At 43.7% G+C, this 23,709-nt stretch overlaps 3 protein-coding genes across 8 annotated transcripts in view; 2 read left to right on the forward strand and 1 right to left on the reverse strand.

Moving 5' to 3' along the window:
* Positions 1-6,393, reverse strand: part of STAG3 (STAG3 cohesin complex component) — a 66,081-nt gene extending 59,688 nt beyond the window's left edge. Inside the window, exons 1-4 of one of the 6 annotated variants that reach the window (XM_069063276.1) lie at positions 6,069-6,393; positions 4,352-4,534; positions 1,595-1,676; positions 353-466 (exon numbers count right to left, since the gene is read on the reverse strand). In XM_069063276.1, coding sequence (XP_068919377.1) covers positions 353-466; positions 1,595-1,676; positions 4,352-4,534; positions 6,069-6,136 — 447 coding nt within the window. In that variant the 5' untranslated portion in view covers positions 6,137-6,393. Of the gene's footprint in view, positions 1-352; positions 467-1,594; positions 1,677-4,351; positions 4,535-5,710; positions 5,994-6,021 lie in introns of those variants that run through there. The other 5 variants (XM_069063281.1, XM_069063278.1, XM_069063275.1 and 2 more) reach the window with 5 other exon arrangements.
* Positions 6,394-6,693: 300 nt separating this feature from the next.
* On the forward strand, positions 6,694-13,485 carry GPC2 (glypican 2). Its single transcript, XM_069063297.1, has 10 exons — positions 6,694-7,040; positions 7,696-7,854; positions 8,129-8,451; positions 8,761-8,841; positions 10,321-10,483; positions 10,684-10,814; positions 10,942-11,088; positions 11,211-11,350; positions 11,538-11,713; positions 12,662-13,485. Exons 1-10 carry the CDS (start codon positions 6,887-6,889, stop codon positions 12,904-12,906), a joined length of 1,719 nt encoding a protein of 572 aa, XP_068919398.1. The 5' UTR covers positions 6,694-6,886; the 3' UTR covers positions 12,907-13,485.
* Positions 13,486-13,592: 107 nt separating this feature from the next.
* On the forward strand, positions 13,593-23,708 carry GAL3ST4 (galactose-3-O-sulfotransferase 4; the record flags this gene model as incomplete). Its single annotated transcript, XM_069063317.1, has 5 exons — positions 13,593-13,990; positions 15,722-15,772; positions 15,905-16,012; positions 16,237-16,552; positions 22,644-23,708. Coding segments are annotated over exons 3-5 (1,488 nt in total), but the record flags the coding sequence as incomplete, so codon positions are not given.
* Between the last annotated feature and the right edge of the window lies 1 nt (position 23,709).

Here is a 23,709-nt window from a genome sequence, read left to right on the forward strand (position 1 = left end):
CTCCTATCCTGAAAAGTCTCTGGAAAGGAGATACTCCCACCCTCACTTCCCAAACCTCCATATGCCTCAATGTTTGAGAGTTTTCCCTGAGGTCCAATACCTATTTTTCCTATCTCCGCCTAAGTTCATTAAAATATCTATACCAGGGGCAGCCAGGTGGCGCAGGGAGACCCAGGATCGGTCTGGCCTCAGATACTTAACACCCACACAAAATAACTGGCTGTGTAACCTTGAGCAAGTTACTTAACCCCAATTGCTTTAAAAAAAAATCTATACCAATCCAAGGCTGCAGAGACCTCAAGCAAAGAGTAAGTCAGTAACAAATGAAAGTGATCAGGAACTGTGCCTTTACCTGCATGGCACTCTTGGCAGTCTTCACAGCCTCTAAGAGATCACTAGTAGGGGGTTTCAGATTCCTAAGTCCCTCACAGTCCTTTTGGGACTCCTTCCTTGGATGCTTGGCCACCTAGGGAAGTGTAGAGAAAAAGTTATGAGAATGGAAGATTATGAACACTATGTACAAAAATGTTGCAAATAATGCTACTATAAGCAACAAAAGGGTAGCAGTTACATATGTCCAATGAAAGAAATGGCCAAACAAACCATATATAGTAGAATCTGCTGTAAAGATTAAAAAATGTGAACAATTCAGAAAATCATGAGAACATGTGCATGAAGTGATAGAGAGCAAAGAACACAGAGTCAAAAGAACAGTAACAATAATTTTAAAAATAAAAATAACACTAATCAGGTAAAATGTACAATGTGTGTACCAAATTATTCAAGTTACAGTACATGTCCTTTCTGTTAATAAGAGTGAAATGTACTGTAAGTTCAAATTACTCTATTAGAAAATTCTGATTAACAGTTTTCTAGGATATACTTTATAGGAGTTGTTTGAGAAATGTTTTTGATATCAAAACAAAATTTTATCAACAACAAAAACAAAACAAAACAGAATCTGAGTTAGAAAGGAAAAAAGAACAAAATTTAACTCCAACCCTTTTTCCTCTCTTCCACCCCATCTACTAAATGTGAAATTACAAACCAAAAGGGAAATATTTCAGTCGTTAGTTTAAAACTGAAGTTTTTAAAGCTACTAAAGACACAATTCATTTTAAAAACTGATTTCACAGAATTTTAATATGAGAGGCCCCTTAGAGATAATCTAGTCCAAACTTATCATTTTACAGAGGAGAGAACTGAGGTCTGGAGAGGTGAAACCACATGCCTAATGTCCCACAGCTAAGTAATGGCAGGGTTTAATCTCCTGACTGCCTGGCTAGTGCTCCTTTATCATGCTGATTTGCATGCTATTCTAGCTAAATGGAATTGGATCATGAACAATCACTGTAGCTTTTTCCCCAGTGCCCCCAAACCCTATTCCTATCCCTCCATATCCTTACTGTTCTATTTCTTTCTATTTCTATTTCTTTCACTTTATTTCTCCTTTCCACTAACTCTCCAACCTCTGTTCGTCCTCACTCAATATATTTTCAGGTATCCTTTCCATCAACCAACCCCATCCTCAGTGTCTATCAGTTCATTCACCCACCCCCATGTTCCAAATCAGAGCATTAAGACTAGGACTCACTGGGATGGTCTTGGGTTGTTTCCTGGCCACCCTCTTCTTCATCTGCTGCTTCCAGGCATCTTCAAAGTCACCATCACTATCCCTATGGGAAAGCATGGTTTCCCCTTAGCTATAATGTCTCATCCCCATTCTAACTCTCATTCTATTATACAGAAATAAAGAAGCTGGGTTATGTTTCTCTCTTTACCCCTACCAGGGTTGGGGAACCTGCAAACTTGAGGCGACATGTGGCCCTCTAGGTCCTCAAGTGTGGCCCTTTGGCTAAATCCAAAATTCACAGAACAAATCCCCTTAATAAAAGGATTTGTTCTGTACAACTTGGACTCAATCAAAAAGGCTGCACCCAAGGACCTAGAGGGCCACATGTGGCCTTGAGGCTGCAGATTCCCTACCCCTACAACCTCTCCCTCCCCAATGAAAAAATATCTGTCCTCCAGGGCAGGAAAAGAGAGATCTGTTTACTGTAGCCAGAGATGTATAAATTGGAGCTATCCCTCTATTGAAAGCATGAGACCCAAGAATGAATAAGTAAAAACAGTTGTTGATACAATCCTTTCCTAGAGATCCCTTGAAATAAGTGCAAAAATACGTGCAAATTCCTGCCTATAGGGAACAGCTGACCCTGGAACATGAGAATGGTGCCAAGGAGTCAAAGATGGCTATACTGGTCATATGAGCAAAACATTTAGGTATTCTATAAATTGAATTATGCCCCTTAAAGTATAATGATACATATTTAAGGCCTAATTGAACATGGTTAGTTTAAAGCATCACTACTAGCTATATTCCCCCAAAGCAATGTTAAGTGAGCTAGTAAAAATGATTTAAAGGAGGATAATTAAAATAATCAAGCCAATGAAATAAATTCCACAAGGATTGGGGAGAGAGGGCAGTGCATCTAGACCTTTAATTTCTTCCTTGTGGAACTGAAGTAAAAACTCCCAAAATGGGAGTTTAGCTAAATATCTGTAATATAATCTTAGAAAAGGGATTTATAGACTTGTGGTCTGTGAACTTGTTTCTAAAAAATATTTTGACAATTGTATTTCAAATAAATTGCTTTATGATCATATGTATTTTATTTTATGCATTTAAAAACATTCTGAGAAGAGGACTATAGTTTCATCAGACTTCTAAAGGCATCCATGACACAGAAAAGGTTAAGAAACCTTGTCTTTGAGGGTTATTGGAGTGAAATGAGGATATGTTTTTTTTAAGTTGGAGTATAAGTGTGTGTGAGAGAGAGTGTGTGTGTATATGTATATGTGTATGTGTGTGGGTGTGTCTTTGGAAAGATAAAGGTTCAGAGAGAAAGGGATATGGATGAATTCTGTGGATAAGACAAACGGGTAGGTTATCATCCCAAACCTAGACATTAGAACTGGGGGCATCAAAGAAGTATTAGTAGATTCAAGAATACTTTCAATAAATTTATGGGTAACAAATTTATAATAGATAAATTAAACTAAGTTAGGAATGTACCTTCCCCAAATTGATGTCTACAACATAGAAGGCTCATATTTGTTCCCTTGGCTGGAATTTACCACCCTGATTGCCACCTGTAACAAATCCTATCCATCTTTTCTGGTGATATCAGCTGTAAGTGATGTCTCCCTCTCCTTGGCAAACCTAGCACCTACTATATGCTGAACATTACTGGGCACTAGGACAAACACAAAGATGAATATTGTTACCCTCAGAGATTACAGTCTAGCTAGGGAGATAAGACACATACCCTAGCTCTTTCCTACCTTTCCAGTCTTCTCACACTTTACTCCCCCCTCCATGTATTCTACAATTCAGTGACAATGGCCTCTTTATTGTTTCTCATATAAGATACTCTATCTCCCAACTCTGCATTTCACTGGTTGTCCCCTACCCCTGGAATGTTTTTCTTCTTCATTTCTGCCTTCTGCCCTCCCCCACTTCAAGTCTCATCTAAAATCCCACCTTCTGAAAAAAGTCTTTCTTATCCCTCTTAATGCTAATGCCTTTCCTTTGAGATTTTCTCCAACTGATCCTGTACCTATCTTGTACAAAGTTATTTGAATGTTGCCACCTCTATTAGAACAGGAGTTATTTCCCCAGGACTTAGCACAGTGCCTGAAACCCAAGAAGCTCTTAATAAATGCTGACTGATAACGTACAAAAATATGCAATACTATATAAGCATTAATTATACAGAAACTATAGTGCAGGAAAAAAACAACAGAACATGTTAGAAGAAAAAATCATTATCACATTCTCCCTTGTCTTGTAGCTATTTGTGCATATCTTATCTTATGCTTGTTGATTGTGAACTCTTATGGAAAAGGAGTACGTAATTATCTTAAAATCTCCTACTTTTCTTAGCATGGTTTTCTATAAGAAAGAGGTACTCAATACATGTCTGTTGAGTGAATAACAGAAGATCAAACATTTTCTATGCATAAATTTGCTATACTAAAGCATTTCCTATATCATTATCAGTCTAAATTCTATACTATGTTGTTATGAACCCAGATAGGTTTTATTTCATTCTTATAGGAGGATATAATTGTATTATTATTAATGCAATAAAAGATGATTAATTTGGGGAAATAGAAGGGATTCATTCATTTAATAGTAACTTATCAAGCACCTGCAATGTGCAAGCATTTTGCTAAGTACTGGGAGAGATATAAAGATAAATAAGACCTGGTCTCCTACCCTCATGTAGATCAGACAGTGGCAGAATACAGGCACAGGGCTATACATTTACTCCTCAGCCCTACTCACCCAACATCTGAAACCAAAACAGAATTCCTCTTTTCACCCCAGGGAACACTGGCAGAAGAGGTAGATGAAGCAGACGAAAACCTTTCACTAGCTGGCCTCCCATTCTGCCATGGAGATGATCCAGAACTGGAAGAGAAGCCATGGCACAGGGAGGAGGAGCGCATCATAGGCATAATGATGATTCTGAAGAAGGCAAAGGGGAAACCATTTACAAGCTCAACTTCTTGCCAAGTCAAAAAGCATTTATTGTTTACTATGTGCCAGGAATTGGGCTAAGCACAAGGGATACCAAGTAAGAAAAAAATAATTCCTGCTCTTAGGGAGTTCAAATTCTGAATAAAAAGACATCATGAAAATATCTAGATACATAAAAAAAGCATACAGCCTCAGATGGAAGGTGAAGATACAAGTAACTGGGAGATATTTGGGAAAGGTCTCCTGAAAAATGCGTAAGTCAGTATGATTTGCAATGTCTTGAAAAGCCAAGGAAACTAAGAAACTAAGGTAATGAAAGACATATTTGAGACATGTGAGACAAATGATACAAAGACAAATATGGAAGATGGAGTGACCTGTAGCAAGAAAAGCAATCAGACCAATCTGAATGGATCATTAGAAGGGAGTAAAGCTTAACAAGACTGGAAAAGGACCAGGTTGTGAAGAGCTTTAAATGCCAGAGCCTTTATACTGTAACCTTAGACATTGTTGACAAAAACTCACCGGAATTAATTATTTAATAGGAAGTGTGATAAGGACAGATCAATACTTTACAAGTCATTTTGGCAGGTGAATGAAGGATTGATTGCCTTAGGGAGAAATTTAAGGAAAAAAGACCAAATGGAAGGTGATTGCAATAATCCAGATTAGATCCTCTTTTCCTTCCAAAGAAACCATCTCCCTGTCCTAGATTTGGTACAGACACTAAGAGTAAGTATGCTAATTGTGATAAATTTTCAAACCCCGAGACTGATAAGGAGCCAACTGCTTCTGGTATCAGGGGGTACTCTAAAAAAAAAAAAAGCTAAAGGGGAAGGGTCTGGGAAGAAGAGGGATCAGTCACCAAAGCAGCCTGAAATGGGGGGAGGGGGCTTAGTCAAAGCAAACTTTCACATCAGGGAGCAAAAACAGCAAATCAACACTTAATACAGCAGCACCTTGCTTAAAGCCTTTACAGACATTACTTCCCACCCCACCCACCTACGGCCCCCCCGCCCTCACTGAGGCGGCCCCTGAAACTCAGAAGTGAAGTGTCGAAATTCTTAAAGTGTTGGGGTGGGGCGTGAATCCCACGGTCACAGTGACCTCTCATTCTGGGGCGAATGGATGGGGAAGCTCCTCCCCTGGGGCTCCCAGCCTCACCGACAACGGGGCTGCTGCTGCGGGGCCCATGAGCCCCGGGTCTCCCTGGGTCCCCCTAGGTCCCCCTGAGGCCCAACCTGGGGCCCCTGCCGGAGCTCGGCTCCAGAGTGCGACCTAGCCCCGAGTTAAGCTGCGCCTCTTCGCGCATCACCCCCACTTCCCCCGCCACTCCCGTCTCTTTCTCCTCTTTCCTCCTCCTCCTCTTCCTCCGCCGCGGTCTCTGGGGTCTCCCGGCCGGTCTCAGCAGCTGCTTCTTCCCCCTCTCCTGCCTCCTCCCTACCTTACACGACAGGAATGTGGTTTTCCCTAACCTTGTTTGCAAAGGAAAAGAGAACAGGCACCTCCAGAAATCACCTACTCAAATAAAGACCGCCCGTCCAGGTGAGGGGCGCATGCCCGATGAGGGAGGGGTGAGTCCCGTCCCATAAGGGGCGGCTCCTCCCTCCCCGCTACTACCTGAACCCTCCAGTTCTCCGGAATCTCAGTCCTCGAGGAAAACGCGGGAAGTGGCGTGGGGACCTCTGCGCACGCGCCAACCTAGAGGCCAGGGGCCCTGGGGTTGGGGCTAATGGCCCAGGACACGTGCCCGTCACGCTCTAACGTGTATTTCTCAGTCCACGTGTTAGCCTCTCCCTCGAGAAGCTGTCACGTGGGCTGGCCTTTTCCCTCCCTCTCTACCCCGAAACCCCCTATTTAGAGCAAATCTGTCCGCAGGCACCGCCTTCTATCCCCGACTCTGGGTTCCCATTGGCTTGGTCCCTACCCAGTGTCTGGTTAGCGCCTTCAAACCTGGTTGTCCTTTTCCATTGGTTGAGGCGCACTGCGGGCTACACCTCCTCAACCTCACCTATCCACTTGCTCTTGCTATGTCCCGCCCCGTGGGTAGTCTTCCTAGCTCACATTGGCTGGGTCCCGCCCATGACCCCGCCCCTGAGGTCAGTCTCATATTCTCATTGGGTGGCTCTGCCTCTGGCCCTGCCTCCTGTCCGGCTCCCGGCTCCCATTGTCTCCGCCGCTGCCGCCTGGTCCCGCAACAGTGCTGGGCAATTGTGTTTTCCAGGCTCGTTCTTTCTCTGGCCAGTGAAGTGGTCCCACAGTTCGAGCTGGCTCTGCACACTCAAGTGGTTCTTCCCTCATCCTTCGGACCCACTCCCGTTCCCCGAGGCAGTCGCAGTCATGTCCTCTCTGCGGCCCCTTCTGCTCCTGCTGCTGCCCCTGTGCCCCGGGCCGGGGGGCGAGGCCAAGGCCACACGGAGCTGCGCCGAGACCCGGCAGGTGCTGGGGGCCCGGGGTTACAGCCTGAGCTTACTGCCTCCCACACTGATCTCTGGTAAGGGGAGAACAAGAAGGCTGGGGAACAGAGTCTTCCCGGTCCCGTCATAGCCCATCCTTAATAAAGACCACTCCCTATCCTGTAATAATCCCCTTTAGTTACTCCATAGTAACCCCACTTCCTTGAACACCCCCTTGTGCCCAGGCCCATGATAACTGAACCCCCTGTCCAAAAGCCCCTCTCCCCCTATTCTTACAGAACCCTCCTTTTCTCCTTGACCACCCTTTCTCAAAGACCATGACAACAGAACCCTCCTTTCCTCCACACCCTTTCCCTCTCAGTCATATAATAGATTTTCTACTCCCATAGAAACTTCTCCCATAAATCCATGTCTGTGACACAGACTTATAACAATACTCTTCTGTTTCCACATAATCTCTTTCCCCTATAACCCTCCATCTTATGAGACCTTTGGGGCCCTGGGAATGGGTTAAGCTAATGGTTGGGGATTGTCATTGTCCATCTGGACTTCCTTTTGAGCAGACACTATAAATGGCCATTGGCCAGTGAACTAGGGAATGCTGGGGACTACTGAGAAGAAAGAACAGAGTCAAGAGGAGACAATGGCAACCAGTCCAGCTAGGGAAGGAAGAAGATAAGAGAGGGAAGAAATTTTCATAATAACATTCCCTGACATATCACTCTTCCTCAGGTGAGCATCTCCGGGTCTGCCCTCAGGAATACACATGCTGCTCCAGTGATGCAGAACAGAAGCTGACTAGAGAGACAGAAGGTACTTTTCGGAGTCTGGTGGAGGAGAGTGGATCCTTCCTTGTACATACTTTAGCTGCTCAGCATCGGAAATTCAATGGTGAGGACCCTAGTGTCCAAAAACCTAGCTTTTTTATATCCCCTCTATGCTCAGGACCCACAATCTTTTCCCAACACCCACTCCCCTCTCAAGATAATCAGTTCTTCTTCCCCTAGCCTTGACACTGGAACTCCAAATTAATTTGTCTTTTTTCTTCTTCTTCACTGTCTCTTCCTCATTGCTCTCCTTTCCTTGTCTGCCTGTCTCTTGTCTTTTGGTCACACTCTCTTCCCATGCCCATCCCCACTCATCACCATCCTTATATCTAATACAGAGTTTTTCCAGGAGTTGCTCTCTGCATCTGAACGCTCCCTCTCCCAGTTATTCTCTCGTTCCTATGGCCGCCTATTTGTCCAGCATGCACCAGTGTTCAATGAGCTCTTCTCACAGCTACGTGGCCACTACCGGGGGACTAGTGCAGGATTAGATGATGCCTTGTCTGAATTCTGGGCTCAACTTTTGGAAAGGGCATTTCCCCTGCTGCATCCACAGTATAGTTTCCCCCCTGACTACCTGCTTTGCCTTGCACGCCTGTCTGCATCCCCAAATGGCCAGCTACAACCATTTGGGGACTCACCTCGACGCCTCCGCCTGCAGGTAAGGGGCAGCTGCACTCTAATTCTATTTGCCTTCATACCTCTGTACTTATTCAAACCCCTGATTTTGCTACTATGTGAGAAGTAGTTTCCCCTAATTTCCCCAAGATTCTGATCCCATCATACCAGCTAGATAACAATTCCCCCAGGAACTCTAATTCCCTCAGACAATAGCCTCTTGATTTTTCTCTACTCCAACTAAACCTTACCAGCTTTGGCTTTCCATAGATCTCCACAGAAACCCAGGCTTAAGATCCCTTTTCCTAAATTCTAACAAACTGCTTCTACTTCCCCCATGTCCCTTAACTAGGTAACTAGAGCTCTTGTGGCTGCTCGTGCCTTCATCCAGGGACTGGCAACTGGAAGAGATGTGGTCAGCTCAGCACTTAAGGTTGGTAACAATATTAGGGAAGGGGAAGACCCCAGGGAAAGAACTGGGGGCCTGAGAGAGACCCCAATAGAGAGATTTTAATTTAAGGAAACCCTTGTTACTTACTGTGTTATGGTCAAAGGACTAGGTCCCTTCTCTGTCCTGGGGTAAATTTCTACCCTAAGAGGAAGAGAGGAAAAGAGACAAATTCCAATTACCACAATCTCTGACCATGCTATGCCTATGATCTCCTTTGCCTCTTGGCTCTCTTGGACTCTCTGGAGGTTATATAGGCATTGTCTCTCATCACACAATCTTTGACTAACAACATTTCACAGTAATGTCAAATTACTAATGTATCATTGTCCTGTCTGGATTGGTGAAACTCACTGTGACATAAATTAGCTTTTTGTCTAATTTTATACTATTGTTTTTATGGAAATTTCTGCTGTTTAACATTGTTTCATCTACTATAGTGTTTTTGTAGAATTTATTAATAATATCAGTCAGAGTATGGCTATTTTGGAGTTTGGGGAGATTGATTTCTGTGATTTCTAATCTGAGGTATGCTAGTAAATATTTAACAATTGGCTCTCTGGTTAAAAGAAAAAGTGTTCCTCCTGACATATTTTTAAGCTTAATATGCATTATTTGCATTTTCTCCATCACTTTCTTAAATCTAGACAGTCAACAAAACAGTAAGTCAAACCCTAGTTTTACAGTATTTGCCAATTATCAAAATGTAAAATATTCTTACTGAAAACTTAACAGTCAGCTTTTACAAGTCCATTTGAGCCTCTAACTCCTGTTATTTGTTCTCAAGCTTTGTACAAGATAATTTTCCATAGGCTGGCATTTAAACCCCAGACTTCAACCATGTGTCATACTTCATTGAATCCTTTCCTCCAACTAGACCAAAGGAAATACTATCTATCCTGAGTTCAATACACCAAAAGTCATTCGTACCTCTGTACCTTTGCTCTTAACATTCTGTTTAAAATATCTACCCTCTCCCTTCTTTTCCATTTATCTGAACATCACCCTTAAAGTCATCTCCAAGAAGTCTTCTCTTAGTCTTAGTCCTCAATGATCTCTCATTCTTGAGGAATTCCTACCCCTCCCATTGATATTCATCATACATTAGATCATTATTCATGAATGCAGCATGGCATAATGCAGGGATGCAGGGCTTAGAATGAGGAAGACCTGGGTTAAAATCCTCCCTCTGATACTGTGATTTTGCCAAAGTCCCAATGGGAAAGTGTGTCTTAAGCAACTTCCTAAGATAATCTACATACAATTCTAGGAATTTGCCAACCTGACAAAAAAAAATCAGAGTCTTCAAGTATCATCATTTATCTTTTTAATATTTTTGTTCAACTAAATTGTACATTCTTTGAGATCATGCCTAACACAGTGCCCTTCAAGTTGTAATTATTTAATAAGTGTTTGTTGTTGTTGATGATTAATGATGATGGTTGTGATGTTCTTTGTCCCCAGGTGTCAATGTCTGAGGGCTGTGTCCAAGCTGTAATGCGTCTGACTGGCTGTCCCCTATGCCAGGGGGCTCCTTCCCTTCGGCCTTGTCGGGGTTTCTGCCTCAATGTGGCTCGAGGCTGTCTAAGTGGAGGGGGGCTGGAGCCGGACTGGGGAAGCTACTTGGGTGAGAGGGGCCAAGGGAGGACTGGGAGGTGAGACTACCTGAGTAAAAGGGGCATAGGTGAAGGGTGAGATGCCAAGAAGGGCTAACCAGGAAATCTAAAAGGCAAATATCCTCACATTAAGGCCTGGAAGAGAGCCTCTGTGGAAAGAATCTTGGATAAAGGGTTATCGTACCATCCTGTCTCTTCTTCTCCCTACCAGACACACTCTTGCTCCTGGCAGAGAGGCTCCAAGGCCCCTTCTCCTTTGAGTTAGCATCTGAGTCCATTGGAGTTAAAATCTCAGAGGGTTTGATGTTTCTGCAGGAAAACAGCGTGGGGATTTCAGCCCAGGTATCAGAGAATCAGAGTCCAGGGACTCTACCAAGGGAAAGTGAGAATATTGCCATTTTTACTGGAAAGGAGCAAAGGGGCAGGAACCAATTAACTTCTGAACTCTTTTGTTTACTATACCACTCAGGTCTTTCAGGGATGTGGGGGTCCTCATCCAGCCCCTGTCCGTTCTCGGAGAGCTCCTTCACCCCATGATGAGGTCAATCAGCTGTGGACATTTCCACCTGAGGAGGAGTGGCCCACCACAGCTGCAGGAACCAATTTGCCTCGGCTGGTGAGAGAATCTCTAACAGAAGATAGGTGGATGAGGATGGATGAGAATGACATGAAGAAGTGTGAAAAGTAGAGGCTTATCTGACCTACATTCTTCATAACTCCATCTTTCCTACCCATCAGGTATGGGAGCTTAGGGAGCGGCTGCAGCGGGTCCGGGGTTTCTGGACAGGGCTGCCCCTGACACTGTGTGGAGACCCACGGATGTCAATGGATGTTACAGAAGAGGCAATGCCCTGCTGGACAGGAGCAGGATGGGGACGGTAAGACCCTCTCGGGATATGGGGAATAATGCATAAGCAAAGAGCCAAAAAGGTTCAAGTGAGGACAATTATGGAGTGATGGTAGGGATGGGGTAGAGATGTTTAATGATTAAAAAGTGAAGAGTGGGTAGGACAGAGAGAAAGCAGGAAAAGAAAACACATGCTTTCTGACTGTTCATGGCCCTAGGTACCTTCCGCCTGTAGTAGGAAGCTCCTTGGCTGAGCAGATAAAAAACCCTGAGTTGGAAGTAGACATCTCAGGGCCCAGCCTCTCCACAAGGAGGCAGAGGCTGCAGCTGCGGGCAGCCACAGCACGAATGAGGGCAGCAGCTCTTGGGCATGACCTGGACCTTCAAGATGCAGGTGAGGATCATCCCCCCATCTGACCTTGTCTTAACACTGACCCCAACCTTTCAGGGACTTTGGCTTCTCCCCTCATTCCTGACCCCTTCATGGCCCATAGCTCCCACTGTTGATCTTAACCAAAGCTCCCAACCTTTAATTCTTAACTGATTCATCTTCCTGAAGGCCAAAGTGAACCAATTCCCCAAAGATCCATAACTGCTCTCTATCCTTTTCTCAGTCACTCTCTCTGACATCTCCTTATCTTTCTGTATGTCCCTTTGACATTGTTTCCCTTCCTCCATTTCCGTGTTCCTGTTCCTATCCTCCCCACAGTTATATGGAGGACAGTGTAGTCAAAAACTAGACTTGGAGGCAGGCAGGAGTCCTGATTCACAACTTCTGTGACATTGGGCAAAATTCACTTCCTTTCTCTAAACTTCCTCTATAAAATGAGTGGGGATTGAGCACTTTTATAACAGAGGGGACTGGACACATTAAATTAAATAAATATTTATGAAAAGTTTACCATATGCAGGGTATTATGCTAGGCACGGGAGATACAAAGACAAAAATGAAGCAGTCTCTACCCTCAAGGAACTTACAGTCAACTAGGGAATACAAAATGTATACAGATAAGTAAATACAAGCTAGGGAGTGGTGGCTGGGGTGGGGTGGTAAAGGAGAGTTCATAAAGTACTCTAGAAAAATTTTAGTAGAGAAAACACTAAAAGCTGGGGAGATCAAGGAAGGTGTCATGGAGGACATAGCATCTGAGTCAAACCTTGCAGATAGATAAGGATTTTAAAAGACAGGTATGAAGAAGGAAAGTATACTTTAGGTATGGAGGCTGGCTTACGTGAATGCACACACATCCCGGGATGGCATGTTGGATTTGGGGGACAGCTTATAGTCCAGTTTGATCTACAAGGACTTTTCCATCTCTGATATTCTGATTCTCTCCTTCAGATGAGGATGCTAGTGGTTCTGGGGAAGGGCAACACTATGCAGATGACTGGACAGCAAGAGCAGCAGCTGTGGCCCCACCAGCCCGGCCCCCAAGAAGGGATACTCCTGTGGGTAAAGGAAGTGGTGGCGGTAGTCGATACAACCACAGTGGTGCCAGGAGCAGGGTGGCCTCCAGGAATCTTCCTACCTGCCCTCTTCTCCTACTTCTCCTACCTCTAGCCCTGTTCCTGCTTGGGCCTTGGTAGTAGGGGCAGAGAGGAAGAATGTACCCCAGTAACTAAAAGGTCAATAATCCTTTTCCCCCCTCTCCTCCCCAAAAGCCCTGTGGGAGGAGCTAAAGGGAACAACTGAGTATGGGCAGAGTAGGGACAGCCAAGGGCATGGAGTGAATGGCTAAAGTCCCAAATCCAATTGGACAAGAGGGTGGGAGTTAAACAATATTTATTTTTCCATTTGATAGGGAATGGGGGGGGGTATTTATTGGGGAAGGGGTTTGTTCGCTAGGCCTCTCCAGCCTGGGGCTGGAAGGGTTAATTCTTTGGGTGGATAGGGTTGTCAGTGTCAAGGTAGAGCCAAGGAACTGGGGAGAAGGGAGGGAAAGGGAAAAAATGGGGTGTAAGGACACCTTGATTGCAGGAAGGAGGTTAGAGGGTAAAATAGGTCTGAGTTTCTGGGTCTTGGCTTTTTTCAGTTCTCAGTTTCTTATTAAAGAAAAATAAATAAAAAAAAAACATCACTGTAATTATCCCTTCCCTCTTATCCATATCCTCATCTCCTCTGTTTTAATTTTTTTAATTCTGCAAATAAATGGTTAATTTATTGGATATTGTGTGTATGTGTCACTTGATTGCTCTGTGTATCCAGTTCCTGAAACCATCCCTGATCTCGTCCCCACTGCCCACAGAAGGGATTTCAGAGCCTAAGGTCTGGGTCCTCTCTGTGTACAGCGTCTGCCTCTGCCTACTTGCTTTCCTATCTCAACGTGTTTATAAAAGTCTCAACTAGATGTACTCTTCTGACTTTTATTTCTGCTGCTCTCCACTACTAATTAAGTTTTATTTGTGTTGGGATCTGTTTTACTTTTTCCCTTCACATTTCTAAAACTGAAGAGGGAGGGGCAAAAGCAGACTCGGAGAAGGGAAAAGAAAGATGCAAAGAGGAGGCAAGCGATTGTGAGAGATGTAGAAAGAGGAAGACACACAGATGCAGCTGCTGAGATGGAATCCGGACAAAGGGAGAGGGAGGAGGAAAGAGAATCTGGGGCGGAGCTGAGCAGGGAAAAAGTTCTGAAGGAAAAATCAAGTTCCAAGGAAGCAAGCTGTGGCTGGGGTAAGAGTTAAAGAGGGGCTTAGCTCCCAAATCCACTCCCCTAGAACAATTTTGTAAGTGAAGCTAGTGAGGCAAGTGGAAAAGAATGAAGAGGGGTGCGGGTGGGATGCACATCGGGTGGTGGGGGAGGTTTCGGGGAAGGAGCAAACTCCAGCACAGAGAGCTGGTGGAGAGCTACTACACTGATGGGTGGATGTGGGGCTCAGCTAGGATTTACTTGGACAGACAGCTGTGGTTGAGATGACTGGAAAGGGATGGGGGGAGGAGTAGTAGAAAAGTTGAAATAAGGGGAGACAGGCACTTGTGGCTCCAATATTAGGATGAATCCTACAAAGTATGAATGGGGAGAAAAGGAAGGTAGGTATGTCAAGTGGTAGTAGATATGGCATCTGTCCCAGAGATGATGTAGGTAGAAGGCAGGCTGTCAGAGCATATCAGCATGTTGGAGGATGTGATTATAGCATGTACATGTGGGAGCCTGAGCTGAACCTCCCTGCCTGGTAATTTGAAGATAATGTGAACATTTGTCTTTTTTTCCTCACTCTCTTTTCTCTTGGGATATCTGTCCCTATTTCTCCATCTTTCTCAGAGGCTCTGTATCAATACTGCCCCATAATTTGGTGACAGACCCCCTAGTAAATTCCACCCTTCTCATCTCTTCATTCCACATTCCAGAGGAGAGACTGTGGTCTGGGATTTGGAACCTCAAGAAGCAGCAGTTTCTCCTCCAGTCTTTCACTCGGGTGGGGTGCTGCAGCCATGAGGATTATATTGAACTATCTCTGCTGAAGGAGTGTGGGAAGAAAGAGATACCCAAATTTCAGTCCCCATCTGAGAGTCCCCTTCCTATGTTCTTTCCAACCAAATCACCTCTCTTCCATCTCTAACCACAGAGCCTTTTCCCTATCCTCACTCCCTCTCCCATCTCTCCCTACCAAGTACAAGCAAACTTAGCCAGATTGTTTTTCAGGATCTAGAAAATAGGGTCAGGGTGAGAGATTCAACTTGTTCTCAAAGAGCCTTAAAGAGCCTATGACAAGGTAAAAGCTACAAAGAAATAGACCTTGGCTTACTATAAAGAATTTCCTGACTATATTAAAGCTATCCAAAAATGGAGTGGACTGCCTTATAAGGTGGTGGAATTTTCTATCACTGGATGTCTTCAAGTACAGACTGTAAGAACACTTGTCCAGGTTGCTGCAGAAGTTATTTCTGCTTCAGGTAGGAATTAGACTGGATGACCCTTACAACTCTAAGATTCTAAGGCTCTATGACTGTGATAGTCTCTCATTGTCTATTAACAGAGCTGACCTAGCTCTGTCTCCTTCTCCATCAGTTTTCATCCATCACCCTCCCTTTACCCTTCTCTAAAATTCCTCTAGGCACTGTTGTGAGAGGATAGTCAGGAAGTAGGAAGATTAGGGATGAAGGCAGAGACAGAGAGACAGATAAGTTTGGGAGGCAATCAATTTCCCCTCATGTGGGGACCCTGGGGGGTGGAGCTGACAGGGGGCTCTATGCCTCTATTCTCACCTCCTGAAGGGCATCAGTAACAGAAAGGGGACCCAATTAGATGGGTATAGTGAGGGGAGTGAAAACTGAATAGAGAATCTATGAGGACAAGGGGGGTCTGAAAGCAATGGAGAGCAAGGGATGAAGAAAGTGAAGTTACTCACGTTTTGGCTATAGCCTTAGCCCCTTCTCCCAATCCCCACCCCTACTCCCTTCCAGACGCTGAGGGTGTAAAAAATCTGCCAACTCAGGAAACATCCTCAGCCAGAGGTAAGAAGGAATGAGAAGGGGAAATGATTACCCCTCTGGAAACAGTTCATATCCTGTATGCCTTTTTCTAAATCTCCTAATTTCTCTGCCTGTGTTCTTCTGTCTTACTTGACCCTTCTGTCCTCCCATCAGGATGATGCGTCTCTGGCTTTGGGGGTCCAGAGGCCTCTGGGTTGCTTTGGTAGTCTTCGTGACCATTGGATTAGTACTCCAGATTTGGCAATGGCCCTTCCAGAGGAGGTGAGCTCCCCCTACTCCCAATGTCCCTTTATTAATGGCTCCAGACCCCAATATTACCCTTCTGAGCCCTCTGGATGCAAAGGAAAGGGCTCTAGCATAATGGGGACTAACCTAAAGAAGGATCTCATGTTCTTCCTGACCTTTCTCCAAATACAATCAAATAAACAAATATTGTGTGCTGAATATATGCAAGGCATCTCACTCCCTTTCTCCCCTTTCTCTAGGCCTGCTGGGCTATATTTTCCCCAACTGTGGGCCTCTACATCTGGCTCCCCTGGCTCTTCTTTGGCCCCCTCCTGTCATCCTCAGCAGCAGCTTGTATTCCTGAAGACTCATAAATCTGGGAGCAGTTCTGTACTAAGCCTTCTCCATCAGTATGGGGACCGGCACAGCCTACGCTTTGCCCTCCCTGTCCGTTACCAGTTTGGGTACCCAAAGTCTTTCCAGGCTACTTCAGTCAAAGGTTACCATCCCCATGGTGGGGGACCACAGCCTGCCTTCCACATCCTCTGTCATCACATGAGGTTCAACCTACCAGAGGTAAGACTGATAAGGGTGGAGGGAATAAGAATGGCAAAAGAAGTAGGGTTGTCTCTTTACCTGTTGCTTCTTTCCTTCCACATTAGTTGCTCCAAGTCAAGTTCTGACGTTCTACCTTTACCTGGTCTCCCTTTAGGAATTTCATGTGTACTTTGACCCTGTTAAGGTCTCTTCATCAATTGTCTCCTCCCTCCAGATCCTTTAAGGCCTCTTTCCCTTTCCCATACTCCCACTGGTTACCTCAAAACCTGTTTCTTTATATTATATTCCTTTTCCCTCTGGTCTAGCCCCCAAATTATCCATTGCCTTCTGACCTGTTTTCTTCTCAAGTATTTCTGTTATGTTCTTAGTGGTCCCCTGTGTACTGAGTCCTGTTTAGGAGGAGGCTAGAAGGTAAAGAAGCAGTCTTCACCCTTAGGAAACTTTCATTATGAAGAAACCATGACATACAGGAAAAGGCCTTAGGATAAAGAATTATAGTGAAAAGAGAATGTAGACATTGAGGGAATGCAGGCAAAGGAGTAAAAGCTTCCTGGAGGAGAAGAGTTTTACAAGATGTACCAACTAGGGACAAACTGATGGCAAGGAGGAAGGCAGGCACTAGAATAATCACAAGATGTCAGCCACTAGAAGGGACTTTAGAGTATATTTAGTTCAACTCCTTCCTTTTATAGGAAAAAGAAACTGAGGCTCAGAAAAGGGAAATAACTTGCCTAATAAGAGCTAATAATAAATAGCATCTGAATTAAAGTCTAACTCTTCTACCTCTCCAAGACTAGTGGAGGAGGGGGCATGGCAAATTCAAGGATGTTAGGAATGAGTATATGGTACAGTAACAAGCTTATCTGCAACAGAAAGTTCTGGGGAACATTAAGAATTGAGATATATGGCTGGATGAGAAAGAGATCTTGAATGTCAGACTGAGTATGAATTTGATCCACTGAGCAAGTGAGCCATGATCAGAGAAAGATGTAATAATGATAATCAGGGGAAACAACTGACATTTATAAAGAGCTTTAAGATTTGCAGAATGCTTTATGTTCATTCTCTGATATGATGAAAATTATATTTGAGGAAGACCAGTTGAATAGTCATGCCATCATCAATATAATTCACCAAATATTCATGGAAAAACATTCTAGGCTTTGGGGTTACAAAATGAAATAAGACACAATCTAATTTTTCTGCCCTCAAGCAGCTATCTAATGGGGTCAGGGAGGGGGAGTGAGAGACATGTAAATATAGAATGCACAGCAGAATGTAATATATGCAAGTACAAAGGAAGAGGAATGGACACAGCATGTGAGAACATGGGGATCTCTTTCAGTTATGGAGTATCCAGGAAAGCTTCATGAAGGTGGAATTTGAGGTGGATGATTTCAAGAGAAATACAGAAGAAATTCTTTGTGGGATGGCATGAACTGTTTGCAAAACACTTCATATAGAGAGTTGCTGAGAACCAGATGTGAAAGGAAATATATAAGAGTAGACTGGAGTCAGATGCCAGCTAGTACTTTTTCCAATAGGCATGAAAAGTATTAGGAGATAGGTGAAGCAAAAGAGGAGAGGAAGAAGGAAGTTGAAGGAGTTCATTTGGTAGCCTTCATCATCTCAATGAAAAAGGAAGTGAGGACATTTGCTACATGTGAGAGGAGAAAGGGAGTTGGAGGCTTGAAAAGATAAGGTTTAGAACAACTGTTATAGTGAATGAGAAAATAAAGGGAATGCTGTCTAGCCCATGTCCCTTGAAGTTAATATAAAATTGCAGTGGATCCCATCAACATGTTTTTTTTAATTCTCCTAGGCATTCAGTTGCTTGAGAGTAGGAGAAAAAGAAGATTGTTAGCCAGCATTGGAGACTAGCAGAGTAGGAATGAGGACTCAAGTGAAGTGGATGCTATTGAAATAAATGAATATTAGGGCGGCCAGGTGGCTCAGTGAATAAGAGCACCGGCTCCAGTGTTGGGATGACCTGGAGATTGAATCCTGAGCTCAGACACTCAGCACCACACCCAGAAATAACTAGCCGTGTAACCTTGAGCCAGTTACTTAACCCCAATTGCTTTAAAAAAAAAAAAAAGAAAGAAATGAATATTACTACAAAACTGAGTAGATAGGGGAAAGTATTTAATAACAGGGGTGGTGGAATAAATGAAACATTTATTAAATACTATGTGCAAAATACTGGGCTGGGGATACAAATAGAAAAGTTAGTCAGTCCCTGCTCTCAAGAAGTTCACATTCTAATCAGGGAAACAACAAATATGGAAGATTTCAGCTGCAAGTCAAATGGAAAAGTACCATGGTCCTCAGGGCACAGTGGCAAAGCAGATGTTAATGCCTCTTTTAAATGTCATTTCCACTGATAAAATAAGTTTCTGATGCTGAACCATTTGACAGGCCAAAGTCTTTGGTGGTAAGAACTTTCTTTCCTCGGTCTTCAGTACCTATGGCTGAAACTTCTGTAGTGTAGGAGTAGTCACAAGACTATCACCACAGGATTTGCTTCCCAGGATGATGTCTCAGGGCACTGGACTGGAAACATTGCTATTTCCAAGGCTGTTGGGTTTATCAAGATCTGAAGGTTAGGCCGCTGGAACTGGTGGTGGTCTGAGTTGCCTGGTCCATTCTGCCTCCTCTCTCTCTCTCTCTCTCTCTCTGGATGTCCACTGTTTCAGCAAGGCTGGCTTGTCTGTTCTGTGTTTGGTAGTTGGTATGGGTGGCTGTCCCTGTCTATACAAGAGCTGTTTCCCTGGATGATTGCTGAAGAGAACTGGGCTAGAAGCAGGACTTGTGACCTGGGAAGTGCTGCCGCTACCTGGGCTCCTAGGCCAATTGGACCATTGGTGGCAGTTGGTCAGCAGTTGTCACTGGCGATTAAGATAATGGGTCCCCTCTCCACCATGACTTCTCCCTTCAGTGATGACTGTGGGGACTGAGTTTGAAGCAGTTCTGGTGCTTTACAGAGTATATTGCTACTCCAAGGTCTCTTGGACACAGGATCCCAGGCTGACCCCATCAGGATCTGAGGGAAGAAAGTAGCCAAAGTAGACATAATTTGACTTGCCTGGTACATGCTGCCTCCAGGTTCTTTCTCTTTCTGTGTGTGTGGCAGTTAGTTGGCAGTTGGCAGTTGGTGAAGATGGCTGGGCCCCTTCTCCATAGGAACTGCTTCCCCAGATAAATTGGAAAATAGGAAAGAAGTGAGAGATCTCAGGTATTCATGTCAAGTTTGAAAAGGAAGAGAAAGAATAGGCAATTATAGTCAGAGAGAAATTCTGGAATTTAAGAAATCTTGGAGGTGAAGTTAAAAGTCATGGTGAGGTATAAGGTATGACCACCCTAGTGGATGGCTAAAATATACTGATAGTCTACTATGTAGAAAGAGAACCATGGAGGATTCTTGGGTCACCTCCAAGAGTTTAATATATGTTTCTTCACTCATTCATTAAACCTTTATTAAAGCCTTTGACAGGATGTGGTGCACTGTGCTAAGCATTGTACCACAGCTTTTACTATTCAGTAGTCATATATAGATAAGATGTGATCCCTTGCCCTCAAGGAACTTCCAATCTAAAAAGACATAACTGTATTACAGCCATGCCTCTGTTCTGAAGAGACTAAGCTTCACTGATATATTTCCTTTCAGAAAGCTTATTACCAGAGACAGAAATAATATATGAGGTAGGCTATAGATGCCCTTTCTCCTCTTGTCTTTCTTTGACCCCAAACAAGATGTGGTTCCCTGGGCCACTGCTATCTATGGGAATCATCGATAAATCAATCTACAAGTATGTATTAAACACCTAATATGTGCTGGGATCTTGGGAATGCAAGTAAAAAGAACAAAACAATCTCCACTTTCTTTTTGAAAACATAGTTTGTGGTTTCCTTATTATTTTCTTTTAAAAATTAATTTATTTTTAGTTTTCAACATTCACTTTTATAAGATTTTGAGTCCTAAATTTTTCTCCCTCCCCAAGATGGTTTACAATCTGATATAGGCTATATATGTACAATCATATTAAACATATTTCCACATTAGTCATATTGTGAAAGAAGAATCAGAACAAAAGGGAAAAACCATGAAAAAGAAAAAAAAGAGAGAAAATAGTATGCTTTGATCTGCATTCAGACTCCATAGTTCTTTCTCTGGATGTGGATAGCATTTTCCATCATGAATCTTGGAAAACAATCCCTACTTTTAATGAGTTTATATCTAATGATATGGACAACTACATATAAAAAAAATATGGCAAAAATATAAAATTAATAATTATATATAATATATGACAACTAGCCTAGAGCCCAAAACACCCAAGTTCAAATCTGGCCTTAGATACTTACTATCTGTTGACCCTGGGCATCTCTTAACCTCTATTTGTTTCTTCATCTGTAAAGCAGGGATAATAATAGTACTTATCTCTCAGGTTGTGAGGATCAAATGATATAATTATAAAGCACTCAGCACAGTGCCTGGCACATAGGAATAATACAGATGTTAGCTCTACACATTTGTTTTTTTTAGTAGTGTCCAACTCTTCATTACTCTATTTAGAATTTTCTTGGCAAAGACACTGGAGTAGTTTGCCATTTCCTTCTCCAGCTCATTTTACAGATAAGGAAACTGAGGCAAACAGGGTTAAATGGCTTTACTAGGATCACACATTAAGTGTCAGAAGTCTGATCTGAACTCAGGAAGATGATTCTTCCTGGGGTGACGAGGTAGCACAGTGAGTAAGAGCACCAGCCCCAGAGTCGGGATGACCTGGGATGAATCCAGGCTCAGATACTTAGCACCACACCCAGAAATAACTGGCCGTGTAACCTTGAGCAAGTTACTTAACCCCAATTGCTTTAAAAAAAAAAAAGATGATTCTTCCTGACTTCAGGCCTGGTACTCTATCTTAGCTGCCAAAATGTCAGATATTACACTATTACAAAGTAATAGCAGATAGGTGGTCAGGAGAGGCTTCATGCAGAAAATGGTTGCATCTTAAAGGAAAAGAGGAGTTGCATCTTAAAGGAAGAGAGGGATTATATAAAGTAAAGAAAATGAGGGAGTGGCACGGGAGACCAGTACAGGCACAGAAACAATCTCAGAAGGTCAATATGGGTAGATTATTATGTATATGTGTGTGTATATGGGTAGGGGATAATGGCCCACTTTTTTAGTGACCCTGAGGCTGAATCCTGGCCAATGTAACCTCTCCAAGGTAATCTAACACCTGGGAGTATTATTACTCCCAGATAATTTAATCATTTGAGACCCTGGAGAGAGGCCCACCCCTCAGCAGAAATCAAGCCATCCACCCTTGAAATGCCTGTAACTAAGAGACACACTTTCTTCTTTCTTAGCTTTTTCATCCACCAATCTATGCTGAAACCAGAACTTTCCATCATTTTCTCTATACCTAGATAGATTTTGTTTAAACAGGCTTTGTCCTAGAGGGTCTTGTTAATTGAGTTGTCTCTGCACAAGATAACGTGTTATACATGCTTGAGCATTGATATATATATAGCTTGAATAGTTTGAAAATTGAATAGCTTGAAAAGTGCTATTAAGTCAAAGGAAGAAATTATTTTGACTTGGGGGTGGTTATAACTTGTGCTTCGAATGACAAAACAGGATTTTAATAGGTAGAGCTTAGAGGAAGAATATTGTAGGTAAAGCGAATGAATGACAGGAGCAAAGACACTGGGCCAGGAAAAAACACAAGGCAAATTTAGGACACACTGAGTAATCCAGTTTGTAGTTTAGGACATGTAGTAGGATATAAGGACAGACAAACAGGTAGTGGTCAAATAGTGGAATCTCTGATACCATGCTGGGGAGTTTAGTTTCTTTATTAGGTCAATGAGAAGACAATAAGGGTTTTTGAACAGCAGAGTGCTCCAAAGTGGTAATTTAGGAAGATTAATCTGACTGTGGTATGTAAAATGGTAGGAGAGATTGAGGTAAAGAGACCTGCTAGGGGGCTGTTGCGTTACTAAAACTGCTAAGCAATGAAGCAATGATGAGACTGAGGTGCTAGGATTTCTTTCCTGCTTCCCATTTTTTTCTCTTTACATCCTTTTTTATGCCCCATAGGTACTCCGGGTTATGCCCCCTGACAGTTTCTTCTTCTCCATTGTCCGAGATCCTGCAGCACTGGCAATTTCTGCCTTCTCCTACTACAAATCTGTATCATCTGCTTTCCGTGCAGCACCATCTCTGGCTGCCTTCCTGGCTTCACCACGAGCCTTCTACCGGCCAGGGGGCCGTGGGGACCACTATGCCCGGAACTTGCTCTGGTTTGATTTTGGCCTCCCTCTCCCCCAAGAAATAAGGGCACTGAAGAGGCATCCCAAACCCCTCAAAAAAACCCTGTCCTCAGATATACATATTTGGCCATCTAGCTCTATATCCCAACCCTCAAAACTTGATCCCAACTCCCTCCTCAAACCTCCTAACCATCCTATATCCCGTGCCCAATCAGCTGACCACTCCATGTCCCTCAGTCCTAATTCTATAACAGATTCAGTATCTTCATCTTTAATCCAATGGGCTCTGGCCTGGCTAGACTCAACCTTTGACCTGGTCTTGGTGGCAGAATATTTTGATGAGTCACTGGTGCTTCTGGCAGATGCCCTGTGCTGGGGGCTGGATGATGTAGTAGGCTTTGTACACAATGCCCAGGCAACTGGTATGAAGAATGTCAAAGGTCACAAGGGGGTCAAAGATCATGGTGGAATTAAGAATAAGCAACTGGCTGCTCGGGCTAGAGCTTGGAACAACCTAGACTGGGCTCTCTATGTCCACTTCAATCATAGCCTATGGGACCGTGCAGACCGTTATGGGAGGGTGAGGCTCGCTTCAGCAGTAGCCAAACTTCGGGCCCGTAGGTCAGCACTGGCATCCCACTGCCTTTTGGGGGGAGGAGCTGTGGACCCTGGTCAAATAGCTAATCTCCAGCTTCGTCCTTTCCAATTTGGGGCCCGGGGGGTTCTGGGCTATGTCCTTAAAAAGGGGCTAAGCCCCCAAGACCATGAAGAGTGTGAGCGCCTTGCTACTCCTGAGTTGCAGTATAAAGACAAGCTGGATGCCAAACAGTTCCCCAAAACTGTTCAGTCTCCTTCCCACCCTCCTAATGCCACAAGTCCAGGCCCCAAGGATA

Source organism: Petaurus breviceps, unplaced genomic scaffold (assembly GCF_028583685.1).
Source record: "Petaurus breviceps papuanus isolate PSGF00001 unplaced genomic scaffold, PetGlider_PUasm1.0 90537, whole genome shotgun sequence".
NCBI lineage: Eukaryota > Metazoa > Chordata > Mammalia > Diprotodontia > Petauridae > Petaurus > Petaurus breviceps.

Excerpts from the sequence above, each read along its gene's own strand:
- GPC2 (XM_069063297.1), top strand. The coding sequence starts at position 6,887 with ATGTCCTCTCTGCGGCCCCTTCTGCTCCTGCTGCTGCCCCTGTGCCCC. Across the intron at positions 7,041-7,695 it reads GCCTCCCACACTGATCTCTG|GTGAGCATCTCCGGGTCTGC; the intron begins GTAAGGGGAGAA and ends ACTCTTCCTCAG. Across the intron at positions 10,815-10,941 it reads GCGTGGGGATTTCAGCCCAG|GTCTTTCAGGGATGTGGGGG; the intron begins GTATCAGAGAAT and ends TATACCACTCAG.